The sequence below is a fragment of the Aptenodytes patagonicus genome, chromosome 12 (assembly GCF_965638725.1).
Source record: "Aptenodytes patagonicus chromosome 12, bAptPat1.pri.cur, whole genome shotgun sequence".
In the NCBI taxonomy this organism is placed as follows: domain Eukaryota; kingdom Metazoa; phylum Chordata; class Aves; order Sphenisciformes; family Spheniscidae; genus Aptenodytes; species Aptenodytes patagonicus.
Window position 1 is genome coordinate 7,303,123 of NC_134960.1, and position 24,816 is coordinate 7,327,938.

The 24,816-nt window shown below is 56.7% G+C and overlaps 1 protein-coding gene across 1 annotated transcript; it reads left to right on the forward strand.

Annotated features, from left to right (window-relative positions):
* The first annotated feature begins 185 nt into the window (after nt 1-185).
* On the forward strand, nt 186-24,012 carry LOC143166085 (proton-coupled amino acid transporter 1-like). The gene is made up of 11 exons (XM_076350153.1): nt 186-212; nt 4,064-4,211; nt 4,958-5,048; nt 6,179-6,267; nt 6,507-6,602; nt 7,380-7,464; nt 9,559-9,777; nt 10,016-10,114; nt 11,571-11,737; nt 17,771-17,940; nt 21,102-24,012. Exons 2-11 carry the CDS (start codon nt 4,069-4,071, stop codon nt 21,368-21,370), a joined length of 1,428 nt encoding a protein of 475 aa, XP_076206268.1. The 5' UTR covers nt 186-212; nt 4,064-4,068; the 3' UTR covers nt 21,371-24,012.
* Nucleotides 24,013-24,816: the final 804 nt, after the last annotated feature.

Below are 24,816 nucleotides of genomic sequence, written 5' to 3' on the forward strand. Positions count from 1 at the left end.
CGCGCCCGCCAGGCGGCGCCGCAGTGCCCCGCCGCGCCTCGCCGCGCCTCGCCCCGCTTCGCCCCGCCCCGCTGCGCCTCGCCCCGCCCCGCGCCCTCACCGCTCTCCGTGCGCAGGCGCGGGCGCCGCGGTCAGCTGAGCCGGCTGTCACGTGACGGCGCGGCCGAGGGAGCGGGCCCGGCGGGGGCCGCGCGGCGCGGGGCGGCGGCGAGGTGCGGGGCCGGGGTGCGGGGCCCGGGGGGGCCGTCGGGGGCGCGGGAGGGGGGCTGTCAGCTGGCTGTCAGCACGCTGGCAGCGTGCGGGGGCGCTCGGGGATGCACGGGGGTGCCGGCAGCCCGCGGGGTGCCCGGGGACGCCGGGGGGCCGGCAGCCCGAAGGGGTGAGCGGCGTCCCGGGGGGTGCTGGCAGCCCGCGTGGGTGCTCAGGGGTGCAGGAGCGAGCTGGCAGCCCGCGTGGATGCTCAAGGGAGCTTGGGCGCGCTGACAGGACTCAGGGTCCCGGGGGGTCGCTGGCAGCCCTTATACGTGGCCGGGTGTGTAGGGGGTGCTGGCAGCTTGCATGGGTGCTCAGAGGTCCCTGCGGGTGCTGGCATCAGGCATGGGTGCTCAGGGGTGCAGAAGCGTGCTGGCAGCTCGCATGGGTGCTCAGGGGAGCTTGGGGGTGCTGGTCGCCCGTGTATGTGGCGATGTGTGTGTGGGGATACTCAGAGCCTGAGTGGGTGCAGGGGGGTGCTGGCAGCTTGCCGGGGTGCCCAGAGGTCCCTGGGGGTCCTGGCAGCCTGCAGCGGTGCCTCAGGGTGCCCGGAGCCCACATGAGTGTATGGGTCTGCCTAGACTCTGCATAGGCACCCAGGGGTGTGTGCTGGTGGTGCCCTGCGGGGGTGCTGGCAGCCCGCGGGGTTCCCCTCGGAGTGTCTGGGGGTGCCGTGCAGTGTGTGGGGGGCACAGCTGCCCGCAGTGCGCACCAGGGTGTGAGGCGCTGGTAAGGGTGCGGGGTGCTGTGTGGCACTGCGGGGAGGGCGAGCTGGAGGGTGCAGGGAGCCCCACGCTCTGCGGGGTGCAGCCGTGCTGCTGTGTGGGGGTGCAGGGTGGTGGGGGGAGTGGGGCAGCACAGCGCGGCTGGGGCGGCAGCTGCGGGGGCTTGGGGGAGGTTTGTGCTGAGCCTCCCTGTGGGGAGAAGCCGGGCGGGGGGAACCAGGCCACGCTGCGAAGCACTGGAAAGGTGAGTCTGGGGGTGACTGGGGCCACGGGAGCACCGGGTAGCACAGGGACAAGAGGACCGATGCTGTGGGGACGCAGCTGGTGTGACTGTCATGTCTGGGAGGTGTCGTGCCGGCGTGGGCACGGCGGCCTGGGAAATCGGCTCGGCCGCAGCCTCCCTGCAGGCAGGGGAGTGAGGTGAGGCGGGAGGGGGATCTGGCAGCGCCGGCTCTCCCTTGTGTCACGCTGAGATGGGTTACAAGCAGCGCTTTGGAAATAAAGGATTCAGCACGCGTGATGGGAAGCGGCAGTGAGTTTTGCTGTGCAGCTCACTTTTCCGGAAGATTTCGTGTTGCCCGTTCTGCATGCAGCCCCTGCTCAGCTGGGGAGAGCTGTCAGGGTCAGCAGCAAGTTGCATCTTGCTTTTGACTTCTGGCGTGGGGTTGTCACTCTAAGGTACAAATTGGTGTCACATCCCCGCCCCAGCTTTCCTAGGCGCTTCGCTCACCACGATGAAATTGCTTGTGTGCGTAGGGAGAAAAAATATGCACATGAAAGCGGCTGAGGAGTCGGGTTTAAAGTGGAAACCGAATGTGGCTGTTCCCGTCTTTGCTCTTTGTAATGACGAGGAAATGATGTGGTGGGGTTTTGCTTCAAATTGAAATATTCATCGTGTGGATGAGACAAGTTTTGCAGCTTCTTCTTGTTGATTGCGGGGGAGCTGAGTGCTCGCTCCCTGCTGCTATGCAACCTTTAATCCAGACACAAAGAAGGCAAGTCACAGTGAACACATTTCCCTGGCTCTTCAAAGCAAAAAGCAGCCGGGCCTGCTTGGGGAAAAAAAAAAAAATAAAAATCATGGGAAGCGATCAGGCAGACTGATGTATCTGTGTTGTGTTTTATCTGGAGGACGTCGCTGTTGGGTACTTCAGATAACGTGCAGGCCATCTTTGGGGAGGGGTATCCATGCCCGACCCGACCCTGGCACCCCCTCTGCCTGCTGTCCTTGCCCACTACCAGCCCTTGGTGCTTGGCAAAGCCTCCCGAGTCTCTCCCCTGCCCCTCAGGCCCGTCGCCGATGACAAATAGCTTCTAACGCTTTCCTTGTGTAAACTAATGCTGCTGCTCTTCCCGGTCCCTGCCTCGCCGCATCGCCCTGCCTGTGGCGGAGCCGTTTCAGGGCATGATTACGTGGCCCGGCTGTGAGGGAGGAGGCTGGGCAGGAGCGATGCATGTGCTGCCTTCAGCTCTGGAGTGCCTGTCTGCATCCCGGCTTGCCTGGGCTGGACTCAACCACTGCTCCGGAGGCTGGTATTGTGCGGGATGGACCAGCCCTGCTTTCTGCTGCCGGTGTTGCCTGGTGCTGCAGGAAATAAAGGAGTGTTGTTGCGGCCTGCGTAACTGCTTCCGAGCAGCTGGGATCTGGAGCAAGCATCCAGAGTTGAGCAAAGCCCTTGCTCCCTACTTCCCTCCTGGTCGCAAGGCTGGACCCTCCCAGCGATTGCAGCTCTTGGCTTGTTTTTGCACGTAGCAGCCAGGTTTGCAGAGAGCGGTGCTGGCGGGGCGGGGAATGCCTGGGGGCTCTGGGGATGGAGCAGGACCCGAGCAGCCTGGGCTGAGCTTTCCCTGCACAGCCAAATGTTTAGGTCTGTGCCGGGGCCGCATCCTGCGGACGCTCGCGTGACCTGGCGGGTGCCTGAGGAGCCCTCTGGCAGGAAACGAGGCCGTTTGCGGTAGCGATATTTCTCTGCTGCTTCCGCTTGGCCCCGGCCCAGCTCCCCACCAGCGCTGTGGGACGGGACGGGGAGGACCGGGACCGCTGGGGTGGGGGTGATGCCTGAGGCATGACACCCCAGAGGAGCTTTGGGGCAGGGACTGAGTCTCCAGGCTGTGTGGCAGGAGCCTGATAGATAATTTCCCTGCCTCTGGTGCTCCTTCCCGGCGGGCGCTCGGGGTGCTGGGTGCGTCCAGGGGGCTGGAGGAAGAAAAGGCCTTTTTTGGGAGGGGAGCGGCAGGCTGTGCAGAAGCAGCAGGAGCTCTTCAGGGCACGTGTAGGAATTAAACCAGCTGACTTCTTCCCAGCTGAAGGCAGGAGGCTTGTGTCCTTGGTGAGGGCTTGTGCCACTGCTCCTGACTTGCAGGACCTTGCTGGGGTTTTTGCTGGAGCAAGAGCTCTGGGTTGTGCAGGTGCCTCATCCTGGGAAGACCCTTAGTGCCGTAGGCACCTCCATGGCTGTGAAACCTTTGGGTCAGGTGGTTTGCTGTCGGCACGTGGGCTGTGCTCCCACCTGAAGGAGCATAATCAAATTTTTTAAATTTTTTTAATAAAAAGTCCTCAATTAAGGAAAAAAAAAAAGAGAAGAGAAAAGTTAGGAAACTTTCCCTTCCCTGGCAAGAGCAGGCCGTTCCCTTGCAGCAAACTGTGTTGGGTTAAAAGCAGTTGCTCTTTCCCGGCCGTCCTTTTGACAGCCCCAGTCCTGAGCACCAGGGCTGGGGACACTGCCAGTGTGTGGCTGTGGTGCCACCCTCACCGCCCCTGAGCAGCGGTGCATGGGTCCCTCGCCTGGCACGAGGCGGGTCACATCCAGGCTTTGCCTGCAGGATGCCGAGCCCGTCCTGCCTGGGTGTGCCCAAAACAGCAGCACGAGACTGCAGGGAGAGCCAGTGGGAACGTGCCATGCACCTTTGACCTTAGGACATGCCAGCTTCTTGATTGCTTGGGTGGGAGCGTGTTGCTGTATAAAAGTCCTGGAGGAGACCTTGCTCTGGCAGTGCGAGCCGGTCTCTCTGCGCGATGGCTGACCCCAAGGAGTCTGAGATGGGGGCTGTTGAGCTGGGCACCCCTAACGCTGCTCCCTCCACAGGGACCATGTCCACCCGGCGCCTCCGCAGCGAGGACTACAACGACTACAGCTCCACGGACGTCACGCCAGAGGGGAGCCCGCCCGGCGGCATGAACGGCTTCGCCCACCCCGAGTCCTACCAGCGCTTCGGGGAGACCAACGGGACAACGTGAGTGACACTTTCCTCCCTCCTCGGCTGGCTCACCACCCGGGGAGGGTGGAGGAGGTAACGGTGGCTCCCTGCTGCCTCCCGGCTTTGCTGGCGGATGGGGCAGCCGTGGTTGTATGGGGAATCCCTCCTGGGGGTGGCGAGGGCAGAGCTGTGGTCCTGCCTCGGTGGGGTTCTGGCACCAAGTGAGCAGCTGCCCCAGCGTGGCTCTCTGCTCTCCGGTGAAGCTGGGCTCGCCGGCAGCGGGCAGCGTTTGATGCTTTTCCCAACATTCCCCCCCCTCCAGCTAGGTTCGATGGGGAGCTACGGCAAGCAAACAGCATGTCCAGCTTCAGAGGATATGTGGGCATGTTGCAACCATGCCCTGGGGACTTCCTCGTGCCTTATTCACCCAGGTGGGCAGAGGATGCTGTCTCTGCCCAAGGGAGACTGATCCCTTCAACTCGGAGACTTTCTTGTTGTGCAGCCCCTTGGTGCTGAGCTGTGCTTGTGCTGGGTTTTGCCTCCAAGCCGGTTCTGCAAATGCTCACCCAAAATCTGTTCATTGAGTCTTTGCCTCCAGTCCTTCCTCGGTCCCACTGGGCTGAGCTGGGTTCACGGGACAGGATCCGGACCTCCGTGTGCATTTGCCACTGCAGCTCAGAGCGGTGCCTGGACCCTGAGCAGGATGAGTCGAGGGCTGAGATCGTGCGAGGTCTGGGTGCGGGCGTCTGCTGGCGGTCATCTCTGCATGTTCTCTCCTTCAGGTGGTACCAGACCCTGATCCACCTCCTGAAGGGTAATATTGGCACGGGGCTGCTGGGGCTGCCTCTGGCTGTGAAGAACGCCGGCATCCTGGTAAGGTGGCTCTCACCCCGCTGCTGCCCATGGGGCAGAGCAGCCTCAGGGTGCTGCGGCTTGTCTCCCTGCCAAGATGCTTCTCAGTGCTTGGCGGCTTGCAAGCTTTTGCACCTTGGGCTCTGTGGCTCGCTTCGTTTGCTGCTGAGACTGTCCTTGCTGCTCCTGCGTTGTGCTGGCCGGGCTTGAGGAGTTCAGCGTGCGAGTCGGGGCTGTGGTTTCCTCTGCTGGGGTCAGGCAGGGTACCGGTTCCCTGCCTCCTCACCCAGCTGAGTGTTACCTCCCTGGCCCCTGCGGCATCAGCCCCTTTCTCCGAAAATGCTCCGCTTGGGTGGCATCTCCTCGCCCTGGTCCTGTGGGTGGCAGATTCAGCACGACCTCCGCCTTGGTTTGTCCCAAACGGTCCGTGCTGAGCATGCTGTGTGCCTCCTGAGGGTCCTACAAGCTCAGCACGCATGTAACGAGCCCCATCGGTCCGTGGTTAAGGCTGGTGATGGGAGGTGGGGTTTCACGTGGGCTGGCCCAGCCTCGCATCCTGTCGAGATCAGTGGATGTGATGCTGTTTTGCTGCCTGAGGGCTGAGGTCACGCGTGGTGGTCAAACAGCAGCCCCTGGCTGCTGTCATATCTCCCCCCGGCTCCTGTCCCAACGCTCAGCTCCTCGGTGTCTGTATCATGCCCCAGCAACCGCCGCCCGTGTGAGAGGTGGGGGCACCTCGCTGCTCTGCTCCGGGTTTCCTCGCCCAGCAATGCAGCGTTCCTGCTGCTCAGACTGAAAAATAAAAATAATTAAAAAAGAAAACTTCCTTTCTTTGTCGAGACCATAACCTCTTTGTCACCTGTATAATAGGAATGTGCAAGATTGTTTTTCAAACTATCCTGGAAGTGCTTTGCTACACACAAACTGCCCCAGCTTGCTGCTTTTGCATCATTCCTGCCAAGCTCGTGGCTCTCTGTGGGGATACTCGGTCTTGGGGGGCTGGTTCTGGGGAGCAGCACCCGAGCTCAGGTTCAGCCTCCAGCAGTGTTCTGGCTCACCGAGCCCCTGGGGTTTTGTCTGGAAGTAAAACCCATCGTGCAGCTCTGCCTTTGGCCATCAGAGTGCAGCCTTCCCCCTCTCTTCCCCTGCAGCTGGGTCCTGTGAGCCTGCTGGTGATGGGAGTCGTGGCTGTGCACTGCATGGGCATCCTGGTAAAATGTGCCCATCACTTCTGCTACAGGTAAGGAGCAACTCCCCTTCTCGGCACTGCTGCTCCTACAGCTCTTCCTTCCTTCCCAACAAGCCCTGTTGTTTTTCTGAAGCCTCCCAGCAGCAAGTTGCCTGTGTCGAAGCCTCAGTCGGGAACTGCTTTTGGGCTTTTTCACAGGAACTGTTTTCCCATTAATGTAATTGTTTGCCTTGGGAACCAACAGACAGGGCTGATGTGACGTCCCTTCTCTCTCTCTCTTCTCCGAACAGGTTCCAGAAGCAGTTTGTGGACTACGGGGGTGCCGTGATGTACGGGCTGGAGTCAACTCCCAGCACATGGCTGCGGACACATGCCATCTGGGGAAGGTACCTGTTCCCCCGCTCCAGGCAGGGGGCTTGTCTTTAAGCCCAGCACGTGCTGCAGCTGGGACAGAAAAGCCAGCTGGTCTCCGAGCTGTGTTGGCAGATGAGCACAACTGACATAAAATGTTATTTGGCTAACCTGCCCCGAGTGCTCGATGTCCCTGGGGGGTCACGTTGAGGTCTTTGACCCAGTCCTGTCCACAACCAGATGTGGCTTATACTAAAGGGGAGGGCGAAGTAAGTCTCTGCAGCATAACAAAGGGGTAAATAACATGTATTGCAGTGCTGGCCCATCTTGTTAGACACTGACCATGTCTAATGGCTCCTCCGAGGGATGCTACCGACCCTGTGGATGTCCCACGTCATGTTGTACAGACGTTGCATACATATCACATCGGATCTGCCACACCTTCCCACATCAGATGCTGGGAACATCCACCTGTTCCCGTGTCCGGGGAGCGTTGTCTCCAGCTGTGACAATTCAGCAGTAGACTGGAGATGCTAAACCCAAGGGGGTGACTTTCCTCCTGAGGCTGGTCCTGACCCTATGGAGGGGATGGGAGGGGGAGATCAGAGAGCCTGAGGTCTGCGAGGTTAGATGGAGGTACGGTCCTCTTCTTTGAGCATCGAGGAGAAGTGACCTGGGCGTGCTCTGACCTGCATGCCTCAACGCCTGGGGAGAGCAGCATCGCTGCAGTGTTCAAGTGCGGCCCCAAGCAACCCAAGTGGCCTCTTATTTCTGTATGGCCTGGCTGACAAACGGTCTTTTTTCTTTTCTAGGCGTGTAGTGGGACTTTTCCTGATCGTCACTCAGTTGGGTTTCTGCTGCGTGTACTTTGTCTTTCTAGCCGACAATCTGAAACAGGTTAGACTTACTCCCTCCTTCGTGAGCAAGGGGAAGGTGAGAGGGGGTGTGGAGGCACTTGGGTTGTTCTTAGCTCTTGTGTCACGGCTCTGCTCTCCACCAAAGGTCTGCTTTCCGTAGCTGGTGCTGCTCAGGAAGGTACTGCTCCTCTGCCCAGGTATTTTGGAGGATGGGTTTTCCCGTTCAAACAGGGCAGGTTTGTCTGAGAGTCCCTGCGAGTTCGCTCCACGTGCAGAGGTGCTCCACGTGCGAGTTCGCTCCACGTGCGGGAGAGTGGTGACAGCAGAGGGACTGTGCCTGTGATGTCCTGCCCACCTCAGTTAATTGGTTTATTGATACTCTGTGTAGATAGTAACGTGTGGGTACTGCGACCTGCCGTGAACCTCTCCTCCCTTTCTTGGACCTGTTTGCATTCCAGTTTCTTGCCTCATCCCATGGCTCTGGAGCTTAATTACGTCTTTAGGGAAAGAGTTTCCTTCTGCCAGGCATCGGGAGGAAATAAACAGAAACCCTGAACCGCTTGGCTGGCTCCCGCGCTGTAAGAAACTGGGAATAACGAGTCTCTGTTCCCAGCCTCCACCAGCTCGATGCCTCGCAGGCACCACTCAGCGTGGTTCCCCTGTGTGCTCCTGCTCCGCTCTTGCAGCGGTGGTCCAGTTGCTACCACGGCAGCTATGCTCTTCGTCAGCCCTTCCCTGATGCCCATCAGCTTCAGAGGTGGCTCCCGGGGGAGCGATGGGGGCTCTGCCAGTGGGTGGTGGAGGATGGATGGGCTCTGCCTCTGCTCCGGGAGCAGCAGCTGAGGAGACTCCCTTCGTGCTGCCCCATGGGATGGCCTGGAGGAGTAAATGGGTGAATGCCGGTGATCTGACGCCGACAGCCCTGAGAGCAGGAGCGAGCAGGGTGCATGCACAGGGCTGGGCTGCTGCTGGCCCCCTGCTCCCCACAAATGGCCCCTTGCTGCCGTTTCAAGGTGGGCTTCTTTCTGCTCGGCCCCTCGCAGCAGAGACTGAAGGCTGGCTCAAGCCACAAGGGAAATTTGCAAAAACCTGCAAATCCAACCCATTTTAGGCCACGGTTGGGAAACGCCTTGGATTCAGTTTTCGAATTTTTTGGGTGGGGAGAGGGGAGTGTTGCTTGTTTCTTTTTGTGGTGGGGAATAGCGTGTTAGATGGGGAGCGATGGTGCAGGTGGTACCTCGGGCGAGGTGCTGCTGTGCTGGGCAGAGCTTTGGTTTAGAAAACGGCTTTGGAGCAAGCCGTGGAGAGGCAGGGCAGGCCGGGGCTCGGAGGAGCACTGCCCCGCAGGTGTGTGGCTCTGCGCATCCTGATTTGCGCAGAAGCTCTTTAACCTCTCCTCTAGGGCAGGACTTGCTCCAGAGCAGGTTAAATTAGTTTGCAGGCAGCCCTTTGCTGCAGTGGCCAGATGACATCTGGTACCCAAACCACCTTGGTCGTGGTTGTGTTGTGATCCACAGCGTGCCCATGCTCTTGGGAGGGATGGCTCAGCCACACGGTTCCTGGGGCAGAACTGTCTCTAGAGGTGAGCATGTGGCCTGGAGTGCCTTTGGGATGAAAGACCCCAAGGAAAGGATGATTTCCCATGAAGAAAGCGAAGTTGGGGGCCAGCAGTAGCTTCCAGATGTCCTTGCATGGGAACAGGGTGCTGAGCAGCTGTGAAGGGATGCGTGATGTTGAGTGCAACGTGGTGCAGCAAGAGGAAAAGGGCCTTTGAAGAAATAGGACTTAATGCTTCTTTCCTCTCTTCTCAGTTGGCCACGTGGGCAGCACATACCAACCTCTGCCCTTGGTGCCCTCGGCTGCTGGGTTCGCGTGCTCAGCAAGCCTGGGCTCGGGCAGGTTTTGCTGTCTCAGCTCAGATGCTGTACTTAGTCCCACCTCTGCTCCTAGCAAGGTGACAGGGATTTGCTTTGAAACTGCCTGAAAACCTGTGTTGCTCTGATTTTAGTCGACTAGCTGTGTATGAAAGCGAGCTGATGGGGTGGTAGTCTGACCCACCTGGGATGGGCCGCCGAGATCCGCGGCTGTCAGACCCACGTGATCGGGTTCATCAAGGCTTCCTGTGCTTCCCCAGGTCATATCTGCAGCAAACGGGACCACCAATGACTGCAGCTCGAACAGGACGGTGGCCATGACCCCCACCATGGACTCCCGGCTATACATGCTTTCCCTCCTGCCTTTCGTGGTGCTGCTTACGTTCATCCAGAATCTCAAGGTCCTGTCTGTCTTCTCCATGCTGGCCAACGTGGCCATGCTTGGCAGCCTCATCGTGATATACCAGTACATTGTCAGGGTACGTGTGTACGGCTCCCCTCTCATTTCTGTGATGTCCTGTGTTTTGGCAGGTGGAGGGAGCTCGACAGTGGGGTGTTTGCGCGCCATGGGGTGCTGCTTGCTCCTGTGGGCACGGCGGTTACCCTCTGCTCTGCAGGGCTTTCCCTGCAGCGTGGGGCTGTGACAAGGAGTGCTGGGAGCGGGCCAGGTCCTCCCCATCCTCCCCACATCTGAACTCTGCGTGGGCTTTTTTCCAGGACATTCCTGATCCCAGTGACCTGCCTCTAGCAGCAGCCTGGAAGACCTACCCTCTGTTTTTTGGCACTGCGATCTTTGCTTTCGAAGGCATCGGGGTGGTAAGTCTCGGCGTGTGGCAGAGGGGCTGCCTGCACGGGAGGCTCAGCCTGTGCTCGGGCTTGCCCGCAGCACCTGCTCTGCGTTGCAGCTGTATTTGCAGATGAAATTCTCTGACGGTAGCCCAAATTCTGGATGATGCTATTAGCTTTAGCCTTCAGGCTGTCTCCTGGGTCAAACCCTGTTGCTTCCATCTGAGGCTGGAGGAGCACATGCTCCAAACCTCAGGAGGTTGGTTGCTGCTTTAAAGGTGGCTGTATCTGGCAGTAGATTGGGCTCTGCTGGGAATCACGCTGGGAGCTGCCTTTGGCTCTGCTGGCTGACCTGTGGATGAGGAATCGTCCTGACTCGTTACCAGCCTGGATCCTGAAGCTGCCTAAGTGGGAGGCAAAAAAACATGACACAAAAAAAATGCGATCTCCCTTCGGCAGGCACGTGCCCCCAGCCTGCTGTTGGGCTGGATTTGCATGTGCCTCTCACATGGGATGCTGTAAATAGACCGGCTGTGTCTGTGAAAAAAGGTGGGTGGGTGGGTGGGTGGAGGGCTTAATGGCTCGCTAAGATGTTGTGGGTTGTTTCTGGGAGCTGCCTTCAAAGGAGGAAAAAATGTTTTCATCTCTTAATATAAGCTGGCTGTGTAAACACAGGGCTGGAAAGGGCCAAATCCATTACAGGAGGAGTGTTTATCGAATGTTCTGCCCAGGGCAGAGGGCTCTTGCCGGCAGTGAGGCATAAATGCTCTCTTCCTCATGTAACTTGGAGGTGGGGAAGCAAATAAAAGCTTTTCTGGTCCTGCCTCCTCACCGGCCCTGCCACTGTGTCTCTTCTTGAAATCCCCACCACCCAAGGACAGCTATAAAAATGCTTGCTGCAGTCCTATATTTGAAAGCAAGTGTTAGTAGTATAGAGGTGAGGGACTTGGCTCTGTCCTTCCTTTTGTTTTTTTTTGTTGTCCTGCCTGGTTGAAAGCTGTCCGGACAAACTTGATAGGAGAGGAGAAAGTGTCTTGGTCTTTCCGGGGTCTGCTGGGGACAATAAGACAATGTATCATGATGGGCCTGTCCCAGTGGGCATGGCTGTGCTGTTTTGGGGTGCAGAGTGTAATGCAACCAAGGTGTGGGGTGGATGGCATCGCCCCAAGACGCCGGGCACCAACGGGCACAGCTCCTGCCAAGGGGAGGGAGCAGGTCCCTTCGTTAAGGCAAGGGCATGAGTGACCCTGCTGGGGACTTGCCGTGCCAAGTGTGAAGGTTTCAAATGGGAGCACAGAAATCAGATCTCCAGTACAGTGGCTTTTTCGGCTGAGTTCTCCAGGCTCCGTGTGTGACCATCCTGTCCCCTGGCACGGGGGGGCTGGCCATGGGGCTGCCCCTTCTGCTTTCTGGGGCTGAGGGATATAGAGGAATGGGGGCAACCTGCTGCTCTGTCATCATCCTCCTCCTCTTCCTCCTCTCCCAGGTGTTACCTCTGGAAAACAAGATGAAGAACCCCCGGCAGTTCCCAGTCATCCTCTATGTGGGGATGACCATTGTCACCATCTTGTACATCAGCCTGAGCGTCCTGGGGTACCTGCGCTTCGGGGCGGACATTCAGGCCAGCATAACGCTCAACCTGCCCAACTGCTGGTGAGTCCCTGCGGGGAGCGGGGGGGCCGGGGGGCGAGGGAGGAGGGTCCTGGCCAGGGCAGCAGGAGAGGGGGCAGTGGGGGACATCACTCCTTAGGAGAACTAATCTGGGTGAGCCTGGGGAAGGATCAGCTGTGCCGTAGCCAAACCGTCCAAAGCTTATCAAGGGTTGTCTGATGTATGGGGTGGTGAGGCTCATTGCTGCAGCTTGGTCTTGGCTCTGCAGCTCAGGCTGCTTCCTCGGGGTCCCTGGTGATTCCTGCTGGGTAGGTGCAGCTCCTGCCTTTTTCTTGGAGCCTTGTGGTGTCTTTTTGGGGGCTAAACAGCACTCTGGCTGGCAGATGTTGAACACAATCCCCATGTGGCCATATCAGAAGGTTGTTGAACAGTGCAAAAACCTCTTCTCTTCTCCAAATGAAGCACATGGAAAACTAAACCCAAAGCTGGGAGCTCCCAGAGGGAGTGAGATGTGACGTCTCCGCGTGTGGGCTGCATTTCTTGTATGAAATTTCTTGTATGTTTGAGCTCCCTGGAGCTCAAACTCCCACTCCTGGGCTCCGGGTTGTGCCTGGATGTGGCTTGTCTCGAGCCAGTGCTTTGCCTGCAAGCGTTGGTGCTGTGAGGATACCCCTTCCTTCCCATGGGGGCTGAGCTCTGCAGCTCCCCAAACCTGTCTGTCCTCCTCTGGGATCTGGTGAGGCCTCTTGGGAGGCTCTGGTCGCTGGCTGGAGCCCTGCAGAAATACACGTGGCCTGACCCTGTACCTGCTTACCCGGAGGGGTTATTTCTCCTCTTGCCGGGGCTGGTGGCTGTTGCAGCAGCTGGCCAGGTTGCGTGCAGGTCTGTCCCTGGGGGTGAGTGGTTGCTCAGCGTCACGGCTCCGTATTCATCCTGGAGGAGAAATGCAAGCAGTTTCTCTTGCCTTTGGGACAAGAAGTGTGGAGCATGCAAATAGTGAGAACAAATGCTTTTTCCAGCTTGCTCTGCTTGGGATTATTTGAGAAAGTCCTGAAAAAAACCACCTCTGTTGCTTCTTATGACACGCTGCTTTGGCACGTCTGTGTGGCAGGACATGGTGCTGACAGGTGCGCTGGAGAGAAGCTCTATTCTACACGCTGCAGAGGTACTGATCGCACGGCAGCATCTCCTGCACCTTGGTGCGGAGCTGGGGCTGAGGGCTGTCTTTAATGCCACAAGGCTTCTTGGAAAGCCGCCCTGCGGCAACACAGTTTCTCTGGGTTTGCCTAGGAATTCTGAAGTTCAGCAGTTTCTCTTTGATGTCTCTGCTGGCTTGAAATCCTGCAAGAGACCAGAGTGAGAATTGGAACTGGGGGTGCCTGTCCCCCTCCCCAGCCCATCCTCTCTGCTCTTAGCAGCTGCCCAACACCATGCAGTGTGACTTGCTGCCTCTTCCCCACTGACAAAGTGGATTTGGGCAGGACTCAAATTTTGAGTCACTGGTGGGTTTCCACATGCTGACCTTCTAGTGCTGCACAGCTGGGGCTCTGGAGAAAGCAAGGATTTAAAAAAAAATCCCAAACATAGAGCCTGGTTCTGCTTTAATTATTGCTACGTGGGTTTCTTTCAATTTGAGTGCATGGGCTTTCATTCATGCTGGATCTGTGTAGTGACTGAGCTGCTGGATATTGGTGTTGGTGTGGCAGAAGGTCCTGCTCTGCCGAGAGCCTTGCCTTGTCCCATGCAGGGGCTGCGAGCCCTGCCAGGTCTCTGCTCTCAGCGAGGAGGGATGGAACTGGTGGAAAAACATGCTTGTGTTGTAGGGAGATCTGAATCCCGTCGTGCCAAGCACAGTAGGCATGAATCTCATCAGCTCAGCAAGCTAAAGTGAGGTGTGGAGGGGATGAAATGCTGCTGCTGCTCCTGAAGGTGGAAAGCACGTCAGATCCAGGTCTTGGGCTCTGCAGGGCACAAGGTCACGCCACAGCCTGTAACATCTGCTGACCTGTAACGCTGCCTGGGGGCTTCTGCGGGAAATCTCAGCTTTGTTTGCTCTAAAGGACGACGTTCCCTTAGAAGAAGGTAATGGGATTTCTGTGACTCGCTAGGCTACAGAAAGATCCTATTTCAAATGCACGTTTCTAGGAGTATCCATGCCTTCTGTCAAAGTACTTTTCTGAAAAAAAATGTAGGGTTTTTCAGACAGGGAGAAGAGCATAGCCCTTTGGAAGCAGCGCCTGGGGAAGCCTGGCTGTGCGGCAGGGCTCCCGCAGGCTGCCTCTGGGGAAAGCGTGCTGCGGCCATTGTGACTCAGCACGCAAAACGCTTCGGTGTTTGTGCTTATTGCTTTCTGGCAGAACATTCGATGGAGGCTGTAAATACTGGACTTGGAAATTGGTTATCTAAAGTAAGGGCTGGGATACTTGGGCTAAAGCCTTGACCGCTGTATTCCCGTGCATTAAACTGTAGGTGATGGGTGAAGACTTGCTCTTGAAATGAGTGTTTTGCCCATCCTGCTTTGCCTGTGGGTTTTGTCCCCAGCGGTAAAAGGCGTTGGGCTGCAGAAGCTGGTCATACGGGCTGTGGGTGAGGAATCACGGGGTTTGCCTGCAGCGTGGAAGACAAGGTGAGGGTTGTGGCAGAGATGCTGTATCCTTCCTTGCCTGTAGCCGTGGCCCAGAGGTCTCTGGAACAGATTCGATGAATGTGTCGGGAATCGTTGGGTTACAGGATGACTAAGGACTTTTCCAGCCTCATTTCTCTATAACCACAGCTTCCTCAGATGAGGAGTGTGTCGGTTCCCAGTGCCCAGGTCTAACCACGGCCTCCGAAATACCGCACTGCTATGCAGAAATCCCTCCTCGCATCCTCGGAAGGTTTGCTTCACCCCACCATCTGAAGAGTGAAGAAATGCTGTAGTGAGGGAGAACATGTTTGGTTGCGTATGGCCAGTTGGAGGTAGGTAATGTCAGAGCTTGCGGTCAAAGGAGGGTGTGCCATTTCTTGCAGCTTGTTGGGATGGCCTGGCGTGGCTCTCTGAGTTAAGCAGGTGGTTGCTGTGGTTGGCAGAGCAGTGCCTCTCCAGGGCCCGGCGTGGACCCGTGTCTTCTGTGGGTCAAGGCTAGCGCTTGAGCTTTTCCTCTTCTTGATATTTAAAATGCCCTTTGAGCTTGTTGTCCTGGTTCCTGACCTGTACAGGATTGGTACCCAACCTTCCTCTGTACCTTTTTTTAATAACATCTGTTAATCACGGATTGCCCTGGAGCTCTTTATGGCTTTACAGCATCACTTAACTGAAAATACAATGATAAGATATGCAGGCTGTGGGGAAGGTGGCTCAAGGCTACTATGCACTCAAGTCACGTGTGGTTGAGTGGGCGCACTCTGGACTCTGTGATAGCTTTGTCTTTAGTTTGCCTATGGAATCACAGGATAATTTAGGTTGGAGAGAGGGCGTCATGAGGTCATTGGGTCCACCTACCTGCTCAAAGCAGGGCCAACTCAAAATTTGCGTATCAGTAAGGAGGGAGGTTCCCCACCTCTCCAGGCCCTTGTTCTGGTGCTTAACTACCCTTTTGGGATGCAGCTCTGTCCCGTTGCCCCTGGTTCTTTGCTGTGCAACTCCGAGAAGAGCCTGTCTCTGTCTTCTCCGTGCCCTCCTATTAGGTAGCTGAAGACAGTAATAACATCCCCCTTAACCTTCTCTTCATGCTGAACGAGCCCAGATCTCACAGCCTCTCCTCTATGTCATGTGCTCCAGCCCCAACTACCCTAGTAGCCTCCACTCAGCTTGCTCTGGTAGGTCAATGTCTGTCCTGGGAGTCTCAAGACTGGACACGATACTCAAGATGCAGCTTCACAAGCCCCAAACCGGGGAGTAATCCCTACCCTTAACCTGCTGGCTAACACAGCCCGGTATGTGATTGACCTTAATCACCGCAGGGTCCTGCTGCTGGCTCATGTTCAGTTTGCTGCCCACCAAGACCTCCAGATCCTGTTCTCCTGGCCAGACGGGAAGCTGGGCCCCAGCCCTTCCCACGTGCGGGATTTTGTGTTTGCATTTGAACTTTGCCCGTGCCACCCCGTTGTTTAGGTTCCTGCTCCAAGGTGTGTCAGCCATTCCCTCCAATTCGGTCTTGTTGGGAACTTGCTGAGAGCGTGCTCTGGGTTGCTGAGAGCTCATTCAGGTCACTGATGAGGCTATTTCCATGATTGCCCCTTGGCAAATCCCTGCTGGCTGTTCACCCTGTCCGATATGTGCCTGGAAATGGATGCCAGGAGGACTTAGCCTGTACTTTTATGGGGATCAAGGTGAGGCTGATTAGCCTGTAGCTTCCCTCATCCTTCTTGAAGGTGGATATGATTCTTCTTCCCAGGCAGTGGGACCTCTCCCTGATCGCCCTGCTCTTTTAAAGATGATAAAGTGGCTTCAGGCTGATGTTGGCCACAACCTCAAATACATCTGATCTGGTTCTATGGACTTGCATAACATCCCATTTGCTTAGGTGATCCCCAACTCCATCCTCCACTGTTGTGGGAAGTGTTTGACTCCACCAGACTCTGCCACTAGTGTTCAAACTTGTCTCGCATGTGAATACTTGGACTTCTCTGGTTTGAGACTGTTGTTGTAGCAGCTGGATGCTGAGAGCCAACATACAGAGGGACGCTGGCTTGGGCCCAAAGAAGGTAAAGGGGTATAAGAAGGCAGGAGGAGCCAGATACCTTCCTCATACCACACCAAGTGGTATGGCCAGGACCCATGTTTCCTGCTTGGTCAGCATGTCTTGAGTTGGGGAACGGGTAGGACCATATGTGATGTAACTAGATACCACTTCTCTTTGAGAGGCTTGTTCTGCTGTCAGGGAACTCAGGACAGAGACGAGGCTGGGAGGTGCCTTTTTGGCCACCTGCAACAGGCTCTCTCCTGCAGTCATGCTTGCCCCACTGCCGCATCGCTGTAGGATCTGGGACGTGGTGAGATCTGACTTGGGGTGAGCTTAAAGTGCTGTTTGCAGCCTGTCTGCGCTCTGCCTTCCTTCTGCTCAGCCCAAACTGCTCTTTTAACTATCTTCCCCCCAAACATGCATTATGCAGCATTCCAAAAATAGCTGCTCTTTTTTGTTTTGCCTCTTTAAAGGTATTCTTCATCTCCTGTTTTAAGATAGAAAATAAAATCCAGCTGGTTACAAATAGGAGAAAAGGATTTTTTTTTCTTCCTTCAGCTCGGAGGCTGGATTTTGTTAGTGAAGGTCAAGGTGAGGAACCTCTGGGATGGGTGATGGATGCAACTTCCTTCTGGGTCACCGGCCAAAAGTTGGGATTGCAGGCTCCTGACAGTACCGGTGCTATTGGATATTTGGGTGTTGTCTGTGTGGGGTGATCATGAAGAATGCCACCCTGTGTCACCACAAACCTTGCAGAGTCCAGCCTGGTCAAGTGGAGAGGGTGGTACGGAGCCTGTATCCCTCTGTAGGGAGTGAGGTACCTGGAGAACTCATTCCTTTGTGTAGCCAGGGGCAGTGCTGGACACATGAGCATCTAGAAATGTAGGTAGGTGCCTTAACTTCTCGAGGAACAAATTAGGCTCCTGGTCCCTTGGCCGAGGACACATCAGCTTTCCCTGTGCCTTTGAATGAGTTAGGAGCAGGACAGTGGTTTGTTGTTTGGGTTTTTTGTTGTTTGGGTTTTTTGTTGGTTTTTTTTTTTTTCTTTCCAAATAGCTCTCAATATCTGTGTCCATGAGTTTTCCCAAGGGCAAGCAGCACTTGAGAGGCTGCTGGCCCAACTCCTGGTCTGATGATTCCTTACGCAAAGCCAGGACTAAAGCCTCTGATTAGGTGTGGGGGCATGTGTTGCCACGGCTTGGAGGTTGCGCTGTCTCCTTGCTATCTCTTGCCCAAGAAAGGTCTCTGTGAATTGAATGCATCACCCCTAATTTTCCAGGAGAGTGTTCAGGAGGGGAGACCACTGGGACACAGAAGTCCTTCTTGGCAGAGCGTTCCCCTTTCTGCAGCTGATGCTGTGGGGGCTGGAGCAAGAGCGTGCCTCACTGGGTCTCCTCCTTCTTGTTTGCAGGCTGTACCAGGCCGTCAAGCTGCTCTTCTCCTTTGGGATTTTCTTCACATATGCCGTGCAGTTCTATGTGCCCGCCGAGATCGTCATCCCTCCCCTCGTCGCCCGGGTGTCGGAGCACTGGGGCTGGCTGGTCAACCTCCTCCTCAGGGTGGCCCTGGTTGGCGTGACCTGTGAGTAGAAAGCAGCCTGTCCGAATTCCCCTATGAGGACGTGGCATCTCCTTCCCGCTGTGGGCTGGTGGTGCTGAGAGCCTTTTCACCCCTTGCCTTGCTGCCTCTGGCCCTGCTGCTAAAGCCCTCACAGCAGGGAGTCTCCTGGACCTTGCTGATGCAATCCAGTGGGCCAAGGTGGCCTCCAGGGAGCAGCAGCAGTGCTCCTCTGCCCACTCTGTATGGGACTGGCCTTCTCTGCGGAGGAGTAGTAAACTTCCCACATCATTTGGAGGTGGCAGATCCCTGTGGAGCCTCGGGCCTGGATCCCCCTGATGGCACTTTTGAGGGCCATCGAGTCCCATCAAGCTTTGTATGAAACACTCCCAGCACCTGGTCCAGTGCCAGGGCAGCCCAGGCTGGAGGCTGTTTTCCACAGGCAGTGTGCAGCCCAGCTCCTCGTGCCTGCGTGACGGGGGCATGGCTGCAAAGGGGTTGCTGACCATGAGGGAGGGGGATGTTCCTGTACATGCACACATTTATTGCAGCGTGTAGCACAGCAGAAGACAACTGAAAATAGCACATGACCCATAACCAAAGCCCCAACGTGCCCGTGGCCACAGGGCAGGTCTGGCTGGATGAGCCCCAGACGGTCCCTTTCCTTTGACAGTGTTTGGTGCCTGCAGTGAGGCTCTGGTGGATCAGGCTGCTGGGCTCGAGCCTGGTGGACCTTCAGGAAAGGCGTGGAACAAATCAGGTGCAGGAGTATCTGATTTTGGCTGGCTTTGATTCCTGAAGGCTAAACCCTTGCTGTTGTCAGCACAGCTGAGGCGCTTGACTGAGCTCCCAGACGTCATCTGCTGAAAAAGAGCTTTTCTCCATGGCTTGATGCTGCTGATACAACAGAGTTGAGCATCAGGAACCTGACCCCGTGTCCCAGCTGGCTTTGGTTTGGGTTTGAGAGGAGCGTGGTGCTAACTCGAGGGCGGCGGAGCTGGCTGAGAGCAAGGTGCTGCCGGTTTCTGGGCTCTCGCTAATGATGGGCCAGAAGCGCTGCATCAACAGAGGTGGGCAAAGCCCTGTCTCCTCTGTGCTGTGTTCCTGAAGTGCGCTCTGCCTCAGCGCCTGCAGTTGGAGGGACGGTGCAGGGATGAAATCTTGCTGTGCTGGACCATGTGCTCCAGCCCCCCCGGTGCTGTGGTCGGGCTCGGAGCCTGCCTGCGGGATGGGAGCCTCTCCCGGAGGGCATTGGGGTGTGCCCGGCCATGGAACTGAAGGCTTGGAGTGATGGGATGGCTTTAGGCACCGACAGTGGCTGTACCCTCCCGTTTGAGGGTAGGGAGGCAGCGGAGGTGTTGGTGGAAGGATGCTGGTTCCTTTGTACCTCCTCCCCTTACCTTTCCATGTAGGAGATTGCTGTGGCTGTTGGCAAGGATAAAAGCAATTAGGGGGGTTGCATGAATATTCATCAGATGATTGCGTGGCCGCAGAACAAGCCCGCATCATGGCTTTGGCTTCGAAAGAGAGGATGCAATTTGGTGTATGGGTGTCTTTTAAGCTTAGGCTTCAAAACCAGCACACTTAAAACCCCTTTGAATTAATACCTGCAGAAAGCACGACTGTTGCCCCTGGAGGCTGAGGACTGCAGCTGGTGCTTCAGTTCTGCTTGTTTTAGAGAGGCGTTAATAATTTTGTTTACTTTGAGTCCAAAGAGTGGTGTGGGGTGCGCTGAGGATGCTGTTAGAGGTTGGCAGCTCTGCTCTCCCCACGGGCTGCCGGACAAGGGAGGCTGCTTGCAGCAGAGATGTGGCAGAGCACATCTTTGGCTCTGTGCAGGGCTGAGCCCCAGGATAAACTTCCTCCAGGTCAGCTCAGCGGGGACTTTTGCTGCTGTGCCCCATGGATAAATCTCTAGGCTTATCCAGCCTAGAGGGATAGCCCTGGGCAGGGCTGGAGTGGTGGCGATGTGCAGGAGCACCTCCTGTTTGTGTCTCTGCCTGCTGTCCATTTCCTAAGCCTTCCATCTCCTGCGGTGCCCTGGGCGATCTTTGGCTCAGGGAGGCTCCAACAGCCTTTCTCGCCTGCAGCCAATTGTCAGGGAGTGAATGAATCCCTCCGGTAAGGAACCTTGAGATGCCACTTCTCCACCAAGGCTGTAGCTGCCAGGCATCTCCTATTTCTAAGCAGAGCTTTCAAAGCAATTTATTTCTCTTGGTCACTTTGATTAAGCGCTGAAGTCTGCTTTGCTTGCAGAGAATGCTCTTCTGTTGTGCAAAGCTCTAGTTGCCCTTTCCTCAGGCCAAAAAAGCAGCAGCGATGCTCTCAAGTGCCGAGGCTGCCACGGATGGGGAGCTCACCCGGTGCGTGAGCGTGCCAAGGGGCACCGCTCCCAGCTGCAAAATGGGACTTTGCTGATCCTTTATTTTAAATCTGCCCCCCAGACACTGACACTGTGGTGCCCCAAGAGGAGCCCAGAGGTGGTGGTGGCTGTGGGCTGGTTGGAAGGAGAAGACACCATCCCTCCATCCTCCCCTGGCCCCGAGTAGGAGGAGGGGGAGCAGGAATATGCTGGAGTTTGCACCGCTAAGCGCGAGCTGTCAGAAGTCTCCCAGGGGGATTTTCCTTGGCTGTAGTTTTTACCTAACAAATGTTCTCCCCCAGGCTGTGCTGTGGGTGCTCTGCTGCTGGAGCAGCTCTAAACGCATGCAAACCACACGGGTTTATTCGGGGTGGGGGGAGATGGCTTTTTCCTCCTGTCTCCTACTTTTAGGGGGTTTCTGAGGCTTTACGGCTCCCCAGGTGTGCGGAGCAGGAGTGCTGGCTCTCATGATGGGGCCGGGGCTGCCGGCAGCCGCTCTTCTGCCAGCGACATCTGTTTGCTGGGGCACTGGTCCTGCTCAGCCCTGGAGCTCACTGCGGCCATGCCCAGGGCAACAAAAAGGGTTTGGTCTGTGTGCTGCGCTTCCTTAACTCAGTGCAATGGCTTAATTGCTTGTTGGGGAGGAGTTGCTGGAAAACATGCAACCATGTCTTCAAAGCTCTTGTGTCAGGGAAAAGGGCAGAGGTATGATTCAAGCAGATGGCATCCCTGCGGTGGGTTTCTGCTTGCTTTGACTCAGGGGAGGAAGGTCTCTGCCATCTGGGAGCCGGCAGCACTGATACCGTGTTCGCTCCTTCTCCAGGCGTGCTGGCCATCCTCATCCCGCGCCTGGACATCGTCATCTCGCTGGTGGGCTCCATGAGCAGCAGCGCCCTGGCTCTCATCTTCCCCCCGCTGCTGGAGATCGCCACCTTCTATGCAGAAGGCATGCACCCCCTCGTCATCGCCAAGGACGTTGCCATCAGCCTCTTTGGCTTCGTGGGCTTCGTGGTGGGGACGTACGAGGCGCTGGTGGAGCTGGCAGCGCCCACTGCTGCCGTTGTGAACACCACCAGTGCCATGGTGCAGTGACGGTGCCCCTGTTCCACCGGCCCCTCCGGATGCCGTGCTGGGGGCACACGGGCACCGGGCACTGCTGGTCCTCTGGGGATGGTCTCCTCTCTCCCCTGGGGAAACGTGGTGGGTTTGGTCTGCGAGAGGACGGGGAGCACCGTTGTGGATGCCCGTCTTTGGCTGCAGCAGGGTCCTGTGCTGCGTTCCAGCTGGGGAGGTGGGATCCAGCTCAGGGCTGGGGCAGTGCCTTCCTCAGGGGCTTTTTGGGCAGGTGATACAGCAAAACAGCCTCTCGGCATCTGTGTAAATAGTCACTTTGAGAAGTGAGGAATCCTGGGGATGTAGATTTTGATTTTATTTTTTTAAATCCCAATCTTTCCATATTTCACCCGTCCTTTCGGTCAGGGCGGGGAACAGGGACTGCTCTTTTTTGTGCCAGTTTTTTTTTTTTTTTTCTCCCCTCAGCACTTTATTTTTACAGCAACAGAGAAACCTCAGCTCAGGTTGGAGAGCGTGGAGCTGCCTCACCCTGGCCTTGTGGGGAGGGCGGGCAGAGCCCGAGGTGCGGAGCATCCCGGGGCCCCCCAGCTCTCCCACGGCGGGATCCCCAGACATGGGCATTGACTCCTGCCATGCTCTGGCTCTGTTTCCAGCCGCCTCGGGGGCTGAGCAGGGCCTGGAGCTGGGCCACCAGGCATGGCACCTCCCTGGCCTGGGATGGTTTGCTGAACCCTGGCCCACGCTTTCAGTAGTTACACTTCTTTTTCGCCACCTAGCGCACATACCTAACGCGTGGCTTTCGGAAGCGTTAGAGAACCAAGGCGTGTGGAGAGCAAATGGGCTCTGCCATAACGAGGGTCCAAGCCGGTTGCCTTCGGCTGGGAGCCCTCTCCCTCTGCGGGATGGGGTGTCCCCGGGGGGCACCGTGTGCTGCCTGCACACCGCAAAAATACATCGCCTTGTTTACAGTGCCCGAGCTGGCCCCGGCACGCTCCGGCTGCGTCTGCAGGCCGATACTGAATGTCAAATCACACACAAAAATCCCATAATTTTTTTTTTTAACCCTTTCTCTCCTGGTCCCACTCCCTCTGCATCCTCTGCCTCCACCCCAGCTCCTGTCCTCTGGTAGGATGCAGCTCTCTGGTGCTTCTCCCTGTGTTCCTGTTGGTTCTTGTGTTGTGGCTGGTGCATGCCTGGGCGGGATGGTCCCCGCTACGCTGCTGCTTTCCTTCCTCTCAGTGAGCCCAGCTTCTTCCCTAGAGAGTTTCCTTGCCTTGCTGCTGGATTTCTTTTTTTTTTTTTAAGACAAGAGAGCAAATGCATCCTCCATGGGATGTCTTTTCCTAGCGGTGTGAAAAGGTTTTGGCTGAGACACCCCTCTGTAACCCCGTGTCTGGGCCAAACTCCTCCCTGCTAATGCAGCATCTCCCAAACGCCGGCAGCACGGTGGCTTCCTTCGGAGAGCCTTTATCCCCGCATCCCGCTGCAGCTGTGTCTCCCTGGGGGTGGGCAAAGGCTGCTGGCAGGGGTGGGAAAGCACTGGTGGGCTGCGTTCCCATCTTTGATGGAGGATGAGTGAGGCTTGGGGTTATTTTTGGTGTTTGACCCGCTTCTCGGAGGAGAAGGCAGTGCAGAGCGGTGTCCCTGCAGCCTGCCTCCTCGATGTGTGGTGTTTCAGTGTCTTGCACTGTCCCCCCTTTGCTGGCTCTGCTTTGGGTGCCCCATGCCGGTACGTGGACCCATGGTCAGGTGTGGGGTGGGTCTGTGCCACATCGCTGCTCCTTTCCAGCCCCTCACCTGCTCGCTCATCTCTCGGGGCTCACCTTGTCTCCTCCAAGTCTGTGCTGGTGAAGGTTTCGGCATGCTCTGGCATCGCTTGGTTATGGGCAGAGCAAAGCTTTAAGTCAAATCCTCCATCTGGAGGACACCGTGGGGGTAGAGAGCAAACACCCAGGTCTGGGAGGGGGAGGCGGCTCCAGGCCACACCGTGGACAGGAAAAGTGCAATATTCACATCCATCGCTGTGTACTGACCCCCGCGTGGCCCTTGGGGGTTGGCTTTGGGTGTAGAAATGTCACCCTCGGCAGAGGAGGGCACGCTGTGAGGAGCAGGGGACGTCTGATGCTTGCCCCTGGCTCTGTCGGTACCCCACAAGAGAGCTGGCCGTGTTTTGGGGGGAGAGCTGTGTGACAGGGCCTGTCCCCAGCCCGGCACTGGGCATCGGTGGGTTTGCTGGCGGTGCACGTAGCATCCAATTCACTCTGCAATCAGTGGTGAAGACCTCATTTCCCAGGAGACTGGGATATCACAGCAGCATTAAACGTTTTTTGCAGTTCTTCACTTTTATCGGGGTGAGCAGGGGGTGTTCGGAGATGGGGCCAGACGTGCCGGTGGGGCACGCGGCGTGAGGGGCTCTGCTGAGCCAGGAGGACCTGACACAGGACCTGATGGACATGAAAACTTGACACTTGCATATCATAGGCTGCTCTGTAACCAAGGAAATTGTCTGTGTAAATATAGAAATGATTAATGTACGTCTCATGCCTGTGGACATTGTCAGTGTACAGCGTGTGTAGCTGCCCAGTGGAAGAGCTGGTTGCTCCACCTGAATCATGTATCTTACTTTAATCAATAAATATGACCTATTTTTTATGTGAAAAGGCTCTGGGGTGTGAGATGGGGGTTTCTCTTCCACGAGGCAGGTGTAAAACTACCTGGCAGGGCCCGGGCCAGGCGTAGAGCAGGTCTGGGGGTCTCCAAGGGGGACCTCACTGTGCTGGGCTGGATGGGGCAGCGGTGTGGCATAAACACCAGTGGGCTTGCTACAACTTTTGGGACTTACCGCTTTGGGCTTTTTTTCTGTTTTTGTCTTCTTTTTGCAAATACCACCCAAGTACAAGGGCTTGGGGAGGACGGGGCATCCGTGGGAGAGCAGGAGACCCGGGGCCCAGCAGGCAGCCGGGGTCAGACCCTGTATTTTTCCCACCCCCGCAGCAGAATACAAGACTTCCCCTTCTGCTGAGGGTTTCAAATAAAAGTGTTTCAGCTTTGCTTCTCTGAAAATTAGAATTTTTCTTCTGAACGCATTTGTGCAAGTAGGTTGTGGCCAGAGCCTTTATCGGCTCGCTGGCTTGGCTCTTCTCTCTGCCCCACCAAAGCTGCGCCTTGGCTTCTTGGCTGTGTCCTGGGACCCAGCAGGCAGGTTTATGCCGAAAGTGGGGCTGCAGCTGAAAAAAAGAGCCTGGCATGTGCTCATGGCGGCAGCGCGGTGGATGCCGAGCTGCTGCTGATTCGCCCGAGAGATCGAAGGAGCAAAAGCCCACGCTCGGAGATGGATGGGTGCTGCGCCAGCATCTTGCTGCAGCTCGCCTTATCCTCACGCTGCTGAATAATTCATGCCATTGTGGTGTGTCATTAGCGGGGCTGTTTGGGAAATCAGCGCTAAAAAAAGTTAATCTCTTGAA